Below are 19,751 nucleotides of genomic sequence, written 5' to 3'. Positions count from 1 at the left end.
GTTTTGTTGCAGTTCTCCTTCATCTTAAGCACCTGGCTGATTTCAAATCCAAGCCACTGTGGAGTAAATCTGTGGTTGGGTAAATGATTTGTGGTAATTGAGTGATCCTGCACTAATCAAAGCCTGACCCAACATGATGTTGCATAGTAAGCTTCAGTATCTCCTTACTAATTTAAAAATCTTATTCAGACCACTAGTAATGGTTCTGGAAACAGAAAATACATCTCTTCTTCTCCAGTTAATCTGCTTCAGGTAAGATTAAATGGCCAAGTGTCTCACCAATCCCAAGGTTAGAGTTGACCAAAAATTCAGCTGGATTAGTCACTTAAATACTATATAAGAGCAGGTTAGATAGAGGGAGGGTAGCCTGCTTTGAGGGGTTCATTCGACTCAACTATCTCTAAAATACAAGGGAACAGTCACCACCAGCCTGGATGACTGCAGCTTCAACAAAACTGACACCATCCAGGACAAGGCAGCCCACTTGACTTACATCCCACCCATCACCCTCAACATTCACTCCCTCTGCAACCGGTACACCGTGGCTACCGCATGTACCATTTACAAAATGTAATGCAGTTACTGGCTTAGGCTACAATACCATCTCCCAAACCCACGAGCTCAAGCATAAAAGAGGATGGTGTTTCAGGAATATGGCACATGTTCCTCCAATTCATCCCAACTTGGAAATATATTGTAGTTCCCTCTTTGTTAATGGGTGTAACCCTGGAATTCTTTATTCAACAGACTTACAAGGGAAACTTAACCAGAAGGACTTCAACTGTTCAATGTGTTGACTCACTACCACCTTTTCAAAGATAACAAATACTAACTTTTCCACAGATGTTCAGATGCTGAAAAATTAACATTTTTTGTGTTTTTGGATGACTACTTCAATAACAAAATCAGTTTGTTACCCGATTATTAAAACTATTATGCCTATGCTTTATAAGCAGAAAAATCACACCTTTTTGGCCTACACTTAGTGAAAGGAATACTTATTCTCTACTTTAATAAATCTGTCAGAAACATCCCAAAACACTACACTTACAATAAATTGCTTCCATTTTTCAACACCTTTTTTAAAAAAAAGGGGGTGGTTAGGGGAGAAGGTATTTCCTCAAATAAAATCCACAATGAAGCTGATTTGTGAATTTGGTCTGAATGCAACAGAACCCCCAAATCACATTTATAAATTTGGACGTATTCTTTTCCAGTCAAACTCAACTAAATATGTCCAGTCATTTAGGATCCCCATCACCATGAAACTTTACCCTCCATCACGTTTTCAATAAGGCATAAAGATGTAAATAGGGTGAAGATTCAGTGTGGTATTGACCAAATGACAAAACAATTGGCAATTAATAGTGCTCCTATATAAACACAATCTGACTAAAACTGCAGGACCTCCATCAATATACATCTCATTCAGCTACGTGAATATTTAATAGTAGCATGTAGAATGGCAACTCTTTCTACCTGCAGGAAGTGCTCTTTATCATGCAACCTCTCCCTCAGGCAGAGGATGTTCTCCTCTTGGATGTGGATTTCACGCTGATGCTCTCCCTCCAAGGCTCGATAGCCCTGGTCCTTCTCTAGCAGCTCCTGTCGGACCTGCTGCAGTGTGCTGCACAGCTCCTGAAACAAACCATTAAAAAAACACCGTTACCTTGCAACAGAATGATTCCCTGCATCCGCTGCCAAACAAATAGTACCACCTAACTCATTTTATATGATGCAGTATTAACACCTCTACAGTGTAATTGATCTGGAAAAAATTGCAGTAGACTATCTGTATCAGCAACAAATTTTAATGAGTCAGTGTAAGAAATTGGAGAGAACATTGCAAGTTAATAAATTAAGTTTTCAGCTCAAAACTCTAATCTCAAATCCAGCCAAGTCAATGATGTGAAAAGTCTTTTTTTGTTTCCTGCAGACAGTCCAAGTTTTTTTTTGCCACCCATACTTGGCAGAAACAAACAACCTCAGTCAGCCTGAGGCTTTGGCAAAGTTGATGGAAAAAGTTACAGTGGTGAATACAAAGATTCTCTTCTCCAGTTGAGGATGAGGCAGAATACACTTCCCCTATTCGTGAAACTTGTGTACTGCAATTTCTGATCTGGTAATGCTTACTCTTGACCAGGTGCCTTCAATCCAAAATACAGACCTGCTATAACTTGGTGAAAAATAAGACAAAACCAAACCAGGCCTCAAAAGTCTGTGTCACTGTGTTATATGCTGGAAAAAATGCACCCTTGGAAAAACCATGAGCTCATGAGAGTGAACACCCAAGCACTCACTTTATTGTGTTTGACAGCATCCTCCTTCTGCTGATAAAGTTCCTGTACTTCAGTTTCCATCAGTTCTTTCTTCCACTTGATGTCAGCCAATTCATACTCCTTCTGACGAATCAGCCTTGCGTTTCGCTGTAGTTCCAGCTGATTGGAAAAGGAAGTACTTTGCATTTCCAGAAATTCAGCCTGCTGGGTGTGTGATGATGTCAACTGTCCATCCTTGCTCTGACAGGATGAGCAACGCTGCAGCCCCGAGCAAAGACGAACACATTTGGAACAAATCGTAATAAGGAAGAGAGAACACACACAAACGTAAAATAGATTTTACATCTTCCATGGGATTTTACATTACTCTTTCTTGTTTCAAAATATTCTGTTGTATTCTCCCCTGAAACTTGCATACTCTCACTCTTCACTTATTCCTTCCACTATCATGTCAAAGACATCAGACCAATGGCCTCACTTTCTGTTTCCATTAACCTAGGCTCTCTGATAGTGGCCTTTTCATTCAGATTACACCTCAATGCAAATAAAAAAAGAGTGCTGCACTTTTGGAAATCAATCCTTTGAGATGAGATAATAATGTTCTGATTCTCTCCCTCTAACTCTTTGCAGAAGAATGTAGAAACTAACTATCCTGGACAGCATTATTCTCTGCGCCACATCAAATTAACTGGTCATTTTCTGTTTGTGGGATTTTACTAAGCATTAATTTTGCATTTTAGAACAATACTTGTATGGCAGAAGTATTTAACTGATTGTGAAGCACTCAGAAGTATGCTGTGAAGCATACCAATGTTGTGAGGAAGTTATGCAAGTACAAATTCGTACTTCTTTTCTATATGAAGCCTCATACTTAATAGGATAATCAGAATCCCCGGCAAAAAGCTGAGCTTGAGACTGCGCCAAAAGCTTTAGCACCAGATTTAAAAAGCAATTACAGCCTGTTGAGATATTCTGTGGAGCTTGACATCCTTTGGACTACAAGGCACTTGGCAAGGGCCAATAAAAATAAATTGGGTTTAAGTGGAGTGGCCATTGTGGGAGAGACCATAGCATCAGTAGGCCAGGGTCAGAGTGGTGAGCTGAGGTTTTGCCTCAAGATGCTTCAGCAAGAAGAGGCTAAGCTCAGGTAAGTTTCTTTCTTTTTTACTGCACAGTTAGAGCAGTGGGAATGACAGTTGGGATGGCAGTGCTCCTCTTGTGTGATGTTGGAAGTCAGGGAGCCCTTCGGTATTCCTGATGACTACACCTGCAAGAAGTGCATCCAGCTGCAGCCTCTTATGGACTCCATAAGGGAGCTGGACCTGGATGACCTTTGGATCATTCGGTAGATGAACGGGTAATTGACAGGAGAAACAGGGAGGTAGTTATATGCAAGGTATAGGACCTAGGTAACTGGGTGACTGTCAAAAGAGAAAAAGGGACAGTCAGCCAGTGCAGGGTACCCCTGTGGCTGTTCCCCTCAATAACAACTATATTGTTTTGGATAATGTTGGGAACAAATTAGCAGTGGACAGCCGCAGCAGTCAGTACACTGGCACTGAGTCTGGCTCTGACTCAGAAGGGAAGTGGGGAGAAGAAGTGAGCAGAGCAGTAGTGGGAAGAGGTGATTCATTGGTTAGGGGAACAGACAGAGCATTCTGTGAATGAGAATGAGATTTCTGGATGGTATGTTGCCTCCCAGGTGCCTAGGTCAGGGACATTTCAGATGGAGTCTATAGCATTCTTAAGGGAGAAGGTAAGCAGCCTGAGGTTATTGTCCACATTGTTAACAATGACATAGGCAAGAAGGGTGATGGGGTCCTGCAAAGTGGGTTCAGGGAATTATGTGCTAAGTGAAAGATAGGACCTCCAAGCTAGTGATCTTAGGATTGACATGTGCTGGTAAGGCTGGAAACAGGAATATAATATAGTTTACCATGTGGCTAAAGAGATGGTGCAATAGGGAGGGCTTCAGATTTTTGGATCATTGGACTTTCTTCCAGTGAAGGGGGAACCTGCAGAGACAGAACCGTTTGCACCTAATCTGGAAGGGGACCAATATCCTTTTGGGAAGGTTTAGAAGGCGAGCACTGCTCCAGGGGGTTTAAATTAGTGTTGCGGGGGATGTGAACCAGAGTGCCAGGCAGCTGGTGGAACAGTTGTGGGGAAAGTAGATGTCAAGGCAGGACATGAAAGGTTGAGCATGTTGGGACTAATGTTCTGAATTGTACCTATTTCAGTGTAAGGAACAGTACAGGGAAAGGCAGATGGGCTAGACCATGGATCAACACGTGGAATTATGATATTGTATCCTTTAGTGAGACTTGGTTGCAGGAGGGGCAGGACTGCAACGTAATGTTCCAGTGCAAAATACACAAAATGCAGAGGGACTCAGCAGGTCAGGCAGCATCCACAGAAATGAACAAACAGTCGACATTTCAGGCTGAGACCCTCCTTCGAGCCCTGAGCGAGGGCCTCAACCTGAAATGTTCATTTCCACGGATGCTGTGCGACCTGATTTCCTCTAGCATTCTGTGGGTTGCTCTGGATTTCCAGCATTTGCAGAATTTCTGCTGTCAATGGTCCAATGTTTTAGACATGATAGAATGGGAGGGATTGAAGGGGGAGGGGTGGCATTATTCATCAGGGAAAACGTCTGATAGAGCAGGCACAAGGGCTTGTCTACTGAGGCTATCTGGGTGGAACTGAGGAATAAGAAAGGGAAGATTATGTTAAATCTGATATAGACCCCCACTAACTAGTACCTCCTATTAGTTAGCGGGATTTAGATGAGCAATGTGTTCATGAAAGTTTCCTTAACAAATACAGAGAGGTCCCAGCTAGAAAGAGCACAATACTGGATCTCCTAATAGGGAACAAGACAGGACAGGGCAGGTGACAGAAATGTGTCTAGGGGAACACTTTGGATGTAGTGATCATAATTCTATTGGTTTCAAGATAGATACCGTCAGAACTGGTCCCTTGGATTGAGATTCTAAATTGGAGAAAGGACAAGTTTGAGGGCACCAGAAAGGATTCACCAAGTATGGATTGGGGTAGGTTGCTTTCTGACAAAGGGATGCTTGGTAGGTGAGAGTCCTTGAAAAGCAAAATATTGAAAGTACAGAGTTTGTATGTTCCTGTTAGAATAATAGGCAATGTTAACAGGTTAAGGGAACATTGGTTTTTGAGGGATATTGAGGTCCTGGTTGAGAAGAATAACAGATACAGGCAGCAGGGGGGAAACAAAGCACTTGAAGAATGTAGTAAATGCCACTTAAGAGGGAAATCAGGAGGGCTAAAAGAAGGCATGAGGTTGCTATAGCAGACAGGGTGAGGGGGAATCTCAAGGACTTCTACAGATATATGAAGAGCAAGAATATATCAAGGAACAAAATTGGTCCACTTGAAAAATCAGTATGTTCATCTATGCATGGAGCTGAAGGAGGAGGAGGAGATCTTAATTAGATTTTTTTTGGCATCTATATTTACTGGAGAGATGGACACAGAGTGTACAGAACTGAGGCAAAACAGTAACGAGATCACGGACCATATCTGGATTTCAGAAGAGGTGGTGTTTGTAGTCTTGAGGCAAATTAGAGTGGTTAAGCTCCCACTGCCTGGCAAGAAGTCTCCCCTTGGCCAGTGCAGAAATTGCAGGGGCCCCTTACAGAGGTAATTAAAACAGCCTTAGTGACAAGTGAGGTGCCAGAGGATTAGAGGATAGCTAATATTGTTCCGTTGTTCAAAAAAGGCTCTAAGAATAAAGCAGGAAATTTTATAGGGCGGACTTGAACCAGAGGTCATAAGTTAAGGGTGAAAGGTGAGCTATTTAAGGGGAACTTCTTCACTCAGAGTGCAGTGTGAATGTGGAACAAGCTGCCAGTGGAAGCAGGTTCAATTGCAACACTTAAGAAAAGTTTGGATAGGTACATGGATGGGAGGAGTATTGAGGGCCTGATGGGACTAAGCAGAATAATAGCTCGGCATGAAGGTAGGTTGTAGGGTTGATTCCTAGCACCTGCAGATCTCTTGTGGTTACTGTTTCTGTAGTGTTCTATAACTCTAAACCAGGGTTTCTCAACCGGGCTTCCGTGAGAGATTGTGATTAAGAAAAATAAACATCGCATTTTTCAACTTTGTGCAGTGTGCAACGGTAGCACTTGCAGTGGTGGGCAGTGACCGAGCAGCCCCATTAACAATCTCGTTAGAGATCTCTCAGCCCAGTATGGCACTGCGCAGTATGACCGTGTTTATCTGGTTGAATCCATTCTCAGTTTTTGACTAGGAGATAGGAGAGGCTGTTGATAATTGGTGAGCACTTTATTGCACAGAGGGGACGACAGTAGACTGATGAGGAGCATGAGGTGAGTTTTCTGAGCATTGATTGGACTCGCCTAACTTGGGCTGTGACATCAGCCCTTACGACCCAAATTACCTCCCCCCAACTTCCCCGCTCCACGCTTCCCAACTTCTCCTTTTATTAACCTGTGTTTTATAGACATGCCTGCTTGTCCAATATGGTGATTTTTGAAGAGGAGGTTTCTAAGCCTATGGAAAATTCTCAGAATAGAGGAAGAGTTCTCAACAGGGTGTTTGAGCTGAAAGCTGTATTGCAGGAGTTCTTTCAAGAAAACAGTAGGCCAGATTTTGCTGAGTGCGAAGATGAAGAACGGCTGCAGAAACTCACCTACTTAGCAAATATTTTTCATCATATGAACCAGTTAACAAATCTCCACAAGGCCCTGGAGAAAATGTTTTGACTTCAAGTTACAAGATTCTTGTATTTAAAAGGAAAATGAATCTTTGGAAAAGGAAAGCTTGAAATGTTTTCACTGCTGCTTGGGCTTGAGAGTGAGGAAGGATATCAGAAAGTCTCATTGAAAACCACCTGGGAGAACTGTCGAACAAAACTAAACAGTATTTTTCCTCCCTTTCAACACAAGTGTATGTCTGGATGAGGGACCCTTTCTCTGAATCTTCTGCTCAGCCTAAGAACTTGACTTTGAGAGAAGAGGAAGAACTTTGTGAGTTGCGGTCTGATCATGCACTCAAGATGAAATTTACTGACCTGACCCTGGATAAGTTTTCAATGTCTGTGAAAGAAGAGTATCCTGCCATTCATAAGAAAACAATGAACATTTTGCTGCAGTTTTCACATGTGCCAGCTAACTTTAATAAGCAGCAAGAGCAAGGATAGAAATTGTCTCATTTCAGATGAAGATGAAATCCATGTGTGCTTATCTCAAGTTCGACTCAGAACCTGTTCAGCAAAAAGCAAGTTAAGGTTTCACATGCTAGGCCTACCTATACTTGAGACTGATCATGTCACTTAGTAAGAAAATGCTTTTTTAAAGTCTTGTATAAAATTGCGTGTTAGACTGTATTTTTATTCATATTGCTTTGCTTATGTTCTTCATTAACTCTACTATTCAACATTGTCAATAAATTTTCATGCTATATATGGCATTAATTAAAATCAATTTACAACCTTTATTTAAATTAAATCTACCGAGCCTACCTTTAGAAAAATTAAATCCCATTTTGGATTAAGCCAGTTATTTATCAGAAATTTATTATGTTTGCCTTATGAATTTTTAAAATTTGTGAGAAGGGAAGAAAGAGATTAATTTCAAGAAAGGTAAGTTAAGCTTAACAACCTGTTGTGTTTTTTTTTCCCAAGGAAGGTTGGCTAAAAATTCATTCTCTACTCAAAACAGCATTGACAATTATTTTTGGATTATTATATCTGCAACTTACTGATCACACTACATGTACTGTGAGCTGCAGATATAATAATTTTTAAGCCGGGATTTAGAGATCTGAAAATTATTTCAAGGTTCCTCCAGGACAAAAAGATCAAGAAAGGCTGCTCCAAACAAATAGTTGAAATGACTTAGGATCAGTAGAAATGACATGCTTACTGTACTATCATATACTTCCCTATAAATAAGGACCACTTAAATTGATTATTCAGTCACTGGAAACAAAATTCGCTTTGAATAATTGTGTTATGACCACAAATGACAAAGGCTTTAAGAGCATGCAAGAGGCTGGATATCCTGCAGCAAGTGATTCATCTCCTCACAATCAAAAGCCTTTCCATTATCTACTGGGCACAGAATGGAATTACAAAGAAATATTTTCCTATTGCTGGATGACTAGAGCTCCAGCAATTGATTCATGGCTTGTCTGCTAGTAGTGCTCAGTGGCTACAGCTTTAACCATCTACCACATGCTTAGTAATTATTTCCCAGGCTACCGTAACAACATTTTCAAGCACCAAGAAGAGCAAGGGCAGCACATGGATAGGAATACCATGATCTACATTATCGTCCAGCTTGGAACTATTCTTTCATTACTGGGTCAAAATACAGCAACTCTTGGGAAATGAAAATCAAATAAAAAACAACTGCTGATGCTAGAAATGCGTAATAAAAATAGAAAATGCTGGAAAACAATCAAGAACTTAGGGAGTTCTACGCACAAGTTGAAAAAAGGGAGTTAATGGAGAGTGGGGAAGCCGGCTTGGGAAAAGCGCCTCATCTTCTGTCTGAGTACACTGTAGTTTTATAATTGCAAGCACAATGTGCTTTTTCTGCTTGAATCAGAATAAACATGTTCTGCTGCATGTCACCCATTTACAATACTGGAGCACTTTTATACTTTCATTCTCTCCATTTACAGAGCCTGGCCTTCCAGGTATATCTATAGCATTGCATTTTGTAACTGCTATGTTTGTTTTAATTTATGCTCTGTTCCCCCCCCCCACCAAAAGTTTTTGCATTTCTTTGATCATACTATCTCTAACTGCCCTCATCAACTTAGTAACTCTATTACTCCATCAACAACTTAGGTCCAACAGCAATGGCCTCACCATATCACAGAGATATTTCTCTTGTCCCTCCCTCACCCTCTCTGTAAACTTTGAACTAACTCCTTGTGTCTATTCCATGTTCTGATAAAGGGTCTCTGACTTGAAACACTGTTTCTCTGTCCATAGATGCCATCATGATCAAGTTTCTCTTCATTAGCACTAAGGGAATACCTCTACCAGAAAGACTGCAGTGGGCTGGAAAGGTTGCTCATCGCCATCTTCCCAATGAAAGTTCAGAAAGGCTAACAATTGCTGTCCTTGCTATTGATACCTAGATCCCCAAAATATGAATTTAAAAAAACTTCTATAATACATTAAACTGGGGAATGATGCAGAAATGTAGAGAATGAGCATCAGCAAGAATCAACAGGAAACAAACAAGAAACAGGATCTTGATAATTATACTACCCTACCCCCCCCACACACTCTAGCTTACAACCAATTGTGCTACATTATTTTTATCTTAGAACTAAGTTACCTGACCTCCTCTACTGATACCAACAAACTTGCATGCCTAACTGACATTAGCTCATTTAGAACTACCACTGACACCAGGTAACTGGAAATTCCCAGTCAGATTAATTAATTCAAGACTTCAAGTGAGAATATTCATTCCAGTCTATGAGACTCAGGAATATATTAAGCAGTGCATTGACCCACTGAACTGTTGCAGCTCTTTTTACATTACTAAAATTTTTTAAATAGAAAATAAAGTACACTAGTGACAAAATAATTTTGATTTTCAAAGTAGATGGACTATAGGTTATGACATTTAACAGCATAACCAACAGCTCCATGGTTTTCAATTTTTGTGGAAAAAATGAATTTGAATAAAATATAGTGTTCTGTATCTCTACTTTAGCATATTAGTAAAGGGGAGGAAGGGAACGTCAACTCAGACCATGAGAGGCCTGTGTCGGGCATTTTCATGCCTTACAAGGCGCAGATTGGAAGTCTGTGTGGGGCGCCACTCCTCACACAGACTAGAGCAATGTGTGATTAAGTGCCTTGCTCAAGGACACAAACACGTTGCCACAGCTGAGGCTCGAACTAGTGACCTTCAAATCTAGCAAAGGGCTGTGAGAATTAACAAAGATAGTATCAATTATTATCTTGGCTAATTCTTGAATTTGGAATTTGAAAGTCATTTTGGAGCTGATAGGGCACAAGTAGGAATAATAAAAACAAAAATAAGATGTTTCAGTACAATTCAATATTATTATTTATGTTATTATTTTACTTGTTCTCTACCTTCAGATTTTCAAGTTGGCTTCTGTGAAGCATCTCCCTCAGCTTGGCCTGTGTCTCATTCTGGCCATCAATTGCACGATAAAGTTCTTCGATCTGAGAGAAAAACAAAGGTGAGAGATTTGACTTTCAAGATCACAAAAATCACTGGAACTATTTCTACTAATAAAAGCATCCATATAACACAGGCTGTTATTTTTTGTCATTGTCAGGTATAGCTTCCACTGACTAATATTTCTAGCATAAGGATACAACAGTGGCTCCTCCTAGAAGTAGAAAAGGTGGAAAATCTTCTGAAGACATCTGTAATTTTGTTTATGCTTTTATTCCATTTGTTGCTCTTATTAATGAATGGATATTTCTGATTCATCTATTTCTATTAAGCAAAGGGAGCACTGTTCACTATCAGTCAACAATGTTAGATGGATGGATTGGTGATCAAACCTGAAAATAGTTATACTATTATATTGTAGTCACAATTAACAAAGACTGCATTGGCACCTAGATTTTACACATTACTTCTTAGTGGCAACATTGCCTGTCAAATGCAAAATTACCAGAGCAGAAAAAGTTAAGTGGACACCTAATAAATGGTTAATGATATAGTTGTAGTTTATTTTAACTGGTCAGAGAACACAGATTGAAAATAATTAGCAAACAAGGAGTCAAGTGGGGAGTTACTTTCCAAACTGCACCCAAGGAGGGGTTGTTACAATCTGCAACTATCGGCTGACAGGATGGAGGAAGCAGATTCCATTAGGTATTTTCAAAGAGCATTTTATGTGCACTTGAACCAGAGTAATTTACACTATAATTCCTGTAAATTATTAGATACATCCTTTTGCTTCCGTGGGCGATAGTTGCCACCTGTGTCTCTATTTACCTCCTTGTCTTTGTTTTTCAAAGCCTTGTTCAGCCCCAGCTGAGCATGTTCTTGCTTCTGTGCTGCATAACGCATTGCCTTCAATTCACTTTCCATTTCATTTAGATTCGCCTGCAGCATCTGGGAGAATGGAGAAATGGGATTAACCACAAAAAAAGGTACTAGAAAGTTGTTCAAAAACTGTTTGATTATCTGAACTACATAAGCTACTTCTGCTCTTCGCAGGAAGAGGAAATGTTAATGACCTTGCTACTGCCACAAAACATGAAAGATAGTACTGGATTTTTAGAATGAAAAATTTGTACCCGCGTGCCACTCACATCATAACATCCATCAGTTATAAGATGTCAGCTCACCTTATTAGCAGATTCCGACTCTTGAATTCTGTCCTGCAATCCACATATTTGGACCTGAGCTTTCTGTAATTCGGCGACACACTGACCAGCTGCTGACTCATACTGGTTCAACTGCTGCTGCTGCTCCTCAATTAGATTCTGGAAAACAAATGATCAAAGATTTAGTTGGTCAAATACCTCAGCACCATACAACAAGGTAAAGCAAAGTGTTCAGTTAGCCCAATTCAATACAAAGTTCCATTTGGTAATAAACGTTTTCACTATTTCGCAACAACTACTTTTTTTTATCTCCAGAATAGATTGGTAAATTCAAAAAAATCTGTGCCCAAAACATGGACTTGGATCCAACAATCTAGTTTTTTAATCCGGTATGGGCACTAATGATGGGGATAACATCTTAAATATAGCACAGAAATGGGTAGTGTTTTAATTCTTCAAATCTAGCATTAAATACATTAAACTATTGACAGGAAGTCCCATCCTCATGAATCACTGGAACTACTTTGAAATTTGCTCATTTATACATCACTGTGTTACAGACTATGTTTAATGGTGCAGGAAAACACAATGGATCATGGGTCCAAATCAGCCCAAATGGTTTAATGTCATTTGAGGCAATGGAGCTGATCAAACGTGACAGCACATCATCTCAAATTAATATAGCAGACTAGCTGATGAATAAGCGAGCATTAAAAATGCATAAGGTGCTGGGCAATGCAATGTCATTTATGTTAAGGAACATAAAGCACGTGTGGCTTTAACATTACTATCAAGTAATATTACTGTGTAAACAGGGATTGCAAGCCAGATGATTTATCAGACCATAAACACTATCTCACTATTCCTCTCTTGTGTTGTTTATTTTATTATTGTAAATTATAATCCTTTTTGTTTTGCATTGTACTGCCAACACAAAACAGCAAATTTCACCACACCTCAATGACAATAAATCTAATTCTGATTAAATAAAATTATCAGCATTATTTTTAAGCTCACAACAACACAAAATATCCCAACAGCTGAGGTGTTACATGCTACGTTGGTTAGAATGGTGAGAATCAGCGTAATAGACAGAACTGACCTGTTGCCCACATTCTAACCACTTGCTTCACGATTCATACACAGTTACAGTCGCAGTGGAAGAACAACCCAAAACAGTATTACCCACAAGAATAGAACGTAGTTTAAACTAAACAATATACTACACCACTTTTGTAGCAGTGCTGCCGAAAGACCATTGGTTCATTCCAACCACAAATTCAAGTGACCGATAATCCAGAGTCTAAAGTTTGACATCACTGGTTCTGCACAGATATCTTCACAAATGTAGCCCAATCTGCTGAACATTCACAATATTTTCTATGGTTGAGGTGTAGAATTTTTCCCCCACAGCTGAGTCCTCTTGAAACATAAAGAGTTCTTCAGCATCAATGACATTTTCAGTAGATAATTTGTAGAGTGAAGGACACAGTAAATGGTAGACTGGGGGTGTCATCAGAATGCAAGTACACAAAAAAAAATACATATCTGTGTGCTCAGCAGGTGAGAACCATAGCCTCAGTGGGCCTTTACTATTGGAATAACAGGAAGATGCCAACCTGTTTGTGAGTACTGGGTTGTTTTCAATCAAGCAGCTTCATATTTCCCTTTCTTGCACACTAAAGAACAGGCAACAAATTAGACTGCGCCAAATCTATTGAATAGACCACCATTAAAAACCCTAATTATTCCTATCCTATTGCAGTTATGGTGCCAGCATGATATTTATCTCTGTCATGTAAACAGTAGGTTCAGACTGAAAATTTACAATAGGCTGAAGGGCACCACCAGCAGCAATTGCTTCATAAACGTCACTGCACCAGATACCATTTTAAAATGCAACAAATGATTTGAATTATCTAATACTGAGCTCTGTTCTCATCAATACATTGTTTATCTGACAAAATTTGCACCAGAGGCTTGGTGAAAAGATGTGCAATTATTCAGAGATACAGCTCAGTAACAGGCCCTTCTGGCCCAGCAAGCCTGTACCACCCAATTATGCCCATGTGTAATTAACCTACTAACCCCTACATCCTTGGAATGTGAAAGAAAACTGGAGCACCCGGAGGAAACCCACACAGTAATGGGGAGAATGTTCACACTCTGTACAGACAGTGGCAGAATTGAACCTGGGTCACTGGCGCTGTTACACTAACCACCACGCTACTGTGCTGGCCCTATTGTGAAAAGAGTTATAAACAGAAAGTGTCCAAAAGGTGCACTAGAAGTTGTTAATTTCAGTTTCTACTTACAAAAACCTCATCAGCAACTCTCTCAGATGCAGGAAAGGTTTTGCATTTATATCAATTTTTTTTCTTTCAGCCCCACCTCCTGTCCACCCCACTTAACCATCAGTTAATCCACAGGCATTCAGTGCTGATGGGTCGGATTTGGTGTATACTTGGAACTCCTCTCTATTCTGAAGGAGCACTGACTGAAAAAAGGTAAAAGGGATAAAAATATCAGTGTAATAATTTCAAAATCAAATATTCTTGAATGTTATACCATTCGTCTGCCTAGCCTGGGTCCAGCTATGTCATCACAAGCTCCCAAATTATACATTATGCCCTCTAATAAATGGACGTGTGGGAAAATAGGTTAAAAGCAGGTTATTGGAACTAGATTATGTTTAATCTGTTAAGGTGCTCACAGCCTGTCATTTTCTTCTTAAGCAGCAAGTGCAACGGAGACCCTTCTACCAAACAGCAGAAAATGACAACTGTCAGTCATCTGTGCTGCAGTTATAAAAGCAGCTTCACTTAGTGTTCTTATCTTTTTCATTTTTATAAATGGCTGGAAATGCCCAACATGTCAAAGAACTTAAAAAAAAACAGCCAGAACTCCCTTGGTGACTTGGACTAACAATACAGGCTGCCGTGTTTTGAACCATATAGATCTTGGAATTCCACAGATTTGATCTAATTCACTATAGAAATATTTAACATGTTGCATGTCCACAGAAATCACCTAACAGTGAATTTCGGTTTTCCCTTGCACGAAATGAGCTTGAACCATCAGAATCCATTTCCAAAAGGGCAAGGTCCTCAAAAAAACTGGCACTAGTGAGCAATAGGCACAGGAAGTTACACCTTGCTGTATGGAGGTTTCAGATGGCAGGGGCCAGATTTCCAGCTCAGGCCTCATGAACTTCGGAACTCTTGTTTAGAAAGTCTCCCAGCTGATAGCACCAACTCTACATGCCTTACTGCATTTACACAGAGTAAAAGAAAAATAAATAGCACTGCAGCCAGAGTTCAATTCTCCAGTACCAACATGACTCAAGTACAATTTTGTTTATTTATGTCAAACTATCCTCAGTGGCCACTTCATTAGGTGTCTAATGAAGAGATCACTGAGTGTATGTTCATGGTCTTCTGCTGCTGTAGCCCATCCACTTCAAGGTTCCAAGTGTTGTGCATTCAGAGATGCCCTTCTGCACACCACTGTTGTAATGTGTGGTTATTTGAGTTACTGGCACCTTCTTGTCAACTTGAAACAATCTGACCATTCTCCTCCGACCTCTCTTATTAACAAGATGTTTTTGCCCACAGAACTGCCACTCGCTGAATGTTTTTGTTTTGCTTCTCACACCATTCTCTGTAAACTCTAGAGAGTGCTGTGCGTGAAAATCCTAGGAGATCAGCAGTTTCCGAGATACTCAAACCACCCCTCTGGCACTAACAATCATTCCACAGTCAAAGTCACTTAGATCACATTTCCTTCCTATTCTGCCATTTGGTCTGAACAACAACCGAACCTTTTGATGCACTGAGTTGCTGCCACATGATTGGACATTTGCATTAACAAGCAACCTGTGTACCTAATCAAGTGGCTGCAGAGTGTAACTACTGAGCATCAATGATATACAGTATTTTAAACTGTGCCAAGTCCTCAGTCACTAGGATTAGAAAACATCCAGGACACTTCATTTGCACAAACGCCTACACTATTATGATGCATTCCCTCCAATATTCTGAGGCTCCACATGAAGTCCAAACACACAAAGGAAGATTGCAATGCAGTGAAACAACTAAAACTACAGTTAGAGATTTTTATAATACTTTGCAAACTTGCTTACACAGTACCATTCTGTGATTTAACTGTGTTGATCTTTCAGTGGATCAACTGTATTGTTTTTTCATGGAAGAAACTTATTACAACAGCACAGAAACAATTTGCTCACAAAATTGGTGCAACTGAACACCCAATTTGTTTCACATTCACAATGGTTTTTGGAGTGGATCTCAGTGGGAAAGATGGAGAGGAGAAAAGCTCAGATTACAGTTATCAAAAATCTGCACGACAATGTTATTGAAAAAAGTTGTCTGCAAGGGTAGGGTCAGCTTCTATTGATTGCTGCAAACTAGTTTACAGAACACTGAGATGAGGGAAAAATCAATCTTAACAGTCATTCTTCAAGTACCTGTGTGCGAATGGGAATATATTCATCAAGCACGTCCTGCAGGAGGTCCTCAAGATCTGTCATATCATCAAAGCTCAAATTCATTCTAGGAGGCTCCAAGTATTTACTGATTAATTCATAGCTACCGCTTTGCAGGTGAGATCTGAAAATCCCTTCGCACAAACTACCACTTGATTGAGAGCCCAATGGTGTTGCCCTAACATGAATTGGTAACTTGCTGCCTTTCGGACTTTGCACTGGTCTGTATTCGACATTATTCACTAAACTTAGTACCAAGTCCAGTTTATGGGGGTGCATAGCAGGACTTGGTGCTGGACCATCAGAAAAGTCTGATTTAGGACTTTTGTCATCTTTCACACTTTTTTCTCCTTGTGTCACATCACTACTGGGTGCAGGACAGGATTCTACTGCTGTTCCAAGAGATTCCACAGAAGAAGCTGGTGATATTTTGTCCAGAGAGTCAGCATAGGTGGAAGTCCTAGATTCACTTGGTCCCATAGACATAGTTTCATGAATGACTGGCATTGAGAGTCCCTCCTCAGCAGTTATACTGCCTACTGTAACACTTCCACACTTGGCAGAGAGATCACCAGTCTTTGCCAGCTTCCGAGGGACCCTACAAACTGCCTCATAGTCTGCATCGGTCACACGCAAGGCTGAGCAGCTACGACACTTCCGGGATTTGAAGGTTGTGCTTTCTGAAGTCTGGCAGCTGTGAGTATCTACAGCTTCCTCCCCATGTTCTGTCCATGACTCATACCCAGAGTAGACGAAATCATCCTGCAGTAAAGCATGGTATCGGACATCAGGTAGGTTTGGAATGTCTGCTGCAATGTCCTCTCCCTTGGCGTCGATACTTGGTTCTTCATTGGTTTTACGATAAAGGCTGGCAATGCAGTGTTTGATCCGGTCTTTCTCTACCAGCAACTTCTGCAGACGCTCAATGGAGAGTGCCTCAATCCTTGCAATGACTGTATCAAATCTGTAGATTCGGTCCAACATGAAAGCACACTTGCTGCAGGCAAACTCTGGCTTCCCGTCTCGGGATATCTCTTTGCCCAGTACATGGGATAGAATGACCTGTAGGTTTAGCTTGGAAGCCGTGTGAAAGATCCATCGTCGCTGGTTACCATACAGCTCACGGGCACAAATCCTGCAAACTTCCTTCATTCTGGTGCCCAAAGTAGAGTTGATTACACAGTCAACTAGACAACGAGGTTAAAATTTAAATTGAAAAGTCACAACCTTAGTCTCCACAGCAAGGTTTCACCATTTGTCCATGTTTCTCAATAATAGTTACGAAGTTAACTAGTTTCTATTAACAATAAAGTTATCCTTTAGAAGTCTCAAATAATGTCAGGAGGAAATCAACGTACAAATACCGCTTTTTTAGTTTTTCTTTGCAGTTCAATTTGATAAATGGTTTTTCTCCTGGCACCAGTTCAGATAAATCGCAGTGTGGGCGCTATCTGGAACCATCTCCGGGTATATGAAGGCGCCCTCTCACATCCATATAAACATCACGGCTTTGAAATATTTCCATTAAACATAAATACTCTACAATAAAATATTAATTATAAACCAGCTCCTTTTATAACTTCCTAATATATATTTATATTCTCAGTCAAGCGATTCCTAATAAATAAAATCTAATTCCGGCAAATCGAAAAGCTGTGCTTTGCGCATTTTCACATATCGGTTTTCTCTCCAACCCTCCAGGTATCTGAATGTTGGAAATATTCAGGATTCAGATCAGCTCATGCCATTCCAATCAACGAAGGGAAAAATAAAACGGGGCCGCCAAATGCGCTGTGGTCCGCGTTATTCGGGGGAATCCTCTTGCCCGTAGAGACACTGGAGAAGTTGTGAGAACAGGTCTTCTCTTGCCGCCGTAACTTCGGCCATGTCACAACCCGACGGAGAACAAATCATCACACTGTCATACTCCTCGTCTTCACCGCTCCTGGCAGAGATGGAGGCAGAGCAATTGACTATCAGAGCAGAGGCACCGCCCCTCGCGTCTCAACAAAGCGGCCGCCGCCGAGTAACGGAACGGACTGAAAGAGATTGTCCATGCCAATACTGGATTAAATTACATCCCGTAAAATGAATTTCCTGGGCACAATGTCTTCAAAAGGGGAAACTTCAGCTCGCAACCCTTTAACCCGGCAGTGATGTGGCAACAATGTAGCTGAAACGGACTCAGGGTTTCAGAGATCTGGAACTAACCATGTACCGGCAGGGGAGAATCTGTCTCACTCTTTTCGCTGTAAACTCGACGCAGCGTCATACATTTGTTGCCAAATACAAGGTCTTTAAATATTTCCTGAATCTAATTATCGGTGGTTTCTAACAACGTTAAGAATACAGAAATCCTCGTTAAGAGAACCAGTCACCTTGTTTGACACCCGTCTGTGCCGTGGTACGGCCCTCTTCCCAGCAGCGGCACCACGACGACTAACAATCACCTGGTTGTCGATGCGTTTCACTGGCCGAGCATTGATACAGCACTTTGCCGTACCGTTCCTCGAACAGGACCTTACACGCGAAACATAAGTACTCTGTGCAGGAATCCGTTACTATAAATCCGAATTAAGCCATTCATCCCACAAGATGGCCCAGTAACATTCTAGTTTAGAGTTTCGTTGACATCGGTGGCGTATATTGTAGGAAACCCCCTACACACTGCAAATATTTAAAAAATATAACTGAAAGGCGTTAACAACTGAGAGTATGCATGGAACGCCAAACCTACATTAAATAATTATACCAGAATAATAGAGCTAGAATCTGATAGGTACCTTTGGCAGTTACAAATATTATAGTGTACTGAACTGATAAGGCTCAGCAAGAGAAAAATGCATCTAAGCAGCTTTTTCTTGATTCTAACACACATACAGGCTCAGGGTAATTTGTGGTGCCAATTAACTTACCAACCCACATGTGAAAAGAAACCCAAGTGGTCACCTACTCCATACAGGTGGTATCAGAGCAATATTAAGTTGTAATTGGGGCACTGTGGAAAGCTGGAATGGGACAAATCCCTGACCATGCCAACACCTCTGGAGAGATTAAACCACCATGCTCTGCAATAGTTCCACTTGTGATTATTAATGACTTCGTCAAACTTGGATTGTCTGACAAAAGTTGGCTATGGTATAAAAACGAAGAGCATGATGCCAGTCTCATTCGTACCTTTACAGCAGGGATGAGCAAAGGAATAATTTTATTTTGATTTACTACAATTATTTTTACTTTTTTTTAGAGATACAGCACAGTAACAGGCTCAACCAGTCCAGTGAGCCTTTACTGCCCAATTATATCCATATGATCAATTAAACTACTAACCCGTATGTCTTTGGAATGTGGGTGGAAACCAGAGCACCCAGAGGAAACCCTTGCAGTTGTAGGGAAAACGTACAAACTCTTTAGAGACACCGCTGGAGTTGTCGCTGGCTCTGTACTGCCATTATGCTAACTGCTGCGTTATTGTGCCATGGTGTAATTATTTTAAAATGCCGTTTCCCATTTATCCTGTCCATCCCTCATTAACTTAAACACATCTGTTATATTGACACATATTCCATGCCACAGTAAGACTCTTTTGAAAAGTACTTTCAAATGCCCACTTTTTAAAATTTGT

The 19,751-nt window shown here is 40.6% G+C and overlaps 1 protein-coding gene across 9 annotated transcripts in view; it reads right to left on the bottom strand.

Annotated features, from left to right (window-relative positions):
- pde4dip (phosphodiesterase 4D interacting protein) overlaps nucleotides 1–19,751 on the bottom strand; it is a 440,914-nt gene that overhangs the window by 141,151 nt on the left and 280,012 nt on the right. For 7 of the 9 annotated variants that reach the window (XM_063064078.1, XM_063064081.1, XM_063064074.1 and 4 more), the window contains exons 1-6: nucleotides 16,109–18,306; nucleotides 11,644–11,781; nucleotides 11,288–11,407; nucleotides 10,408–10,500; nucleotides 2,301–2,537; nucleotides 1,480–1,638 (exon numbers count right to left, since the gene is read on the bottom strand). In XM_063064078.1, coding sequence (XP_062920148.1) covers nucleotides 1,480–1,638; nucleotides 2,301–2,537; nucleotides 10,408–10,500; nucleotides 11,288–11,407; nucleotides 11,644–11,781; nucleotides 16,109–17,278 — 1,917 coding nt within the window. In that variant the 5' untranslated portion in view covers nucleotides 17,279–18,306. Of the gene's footprint in view, nucleotides 1–1,479; nucleotides 1,639–2,300; nucleotides 2,538–10,407; nucleotides 10,501–11,287; nucleotides 11,408–11,643; nucleotides 11,782–16,108; nucleotides 18,307–19,751 lie in introns of those variants that run through there. The other 2 variants (XM_063064080.1, XM_063064082.1) reach the window with 1 other exon arrangement.

Source organism: Mobula hypostoma, chromosome 12 (assembly GCF_963921235.1).
Source record: "Mobula hypostoma chromosome 12, sMobHyp1.1, whole genome shotgun sequence".
Taxonomy (NCBI): Eukaryota; Metazoa; Chordata; class Chondrichthyes; order Myliobatiformes; family Myliobatidae; genus Mobula; species Mobula hypostoma.
Note: the sequence above shows the minus strand (reverse complement) of the source record. Positions and strands in the feature narration are given on the sequence as shown.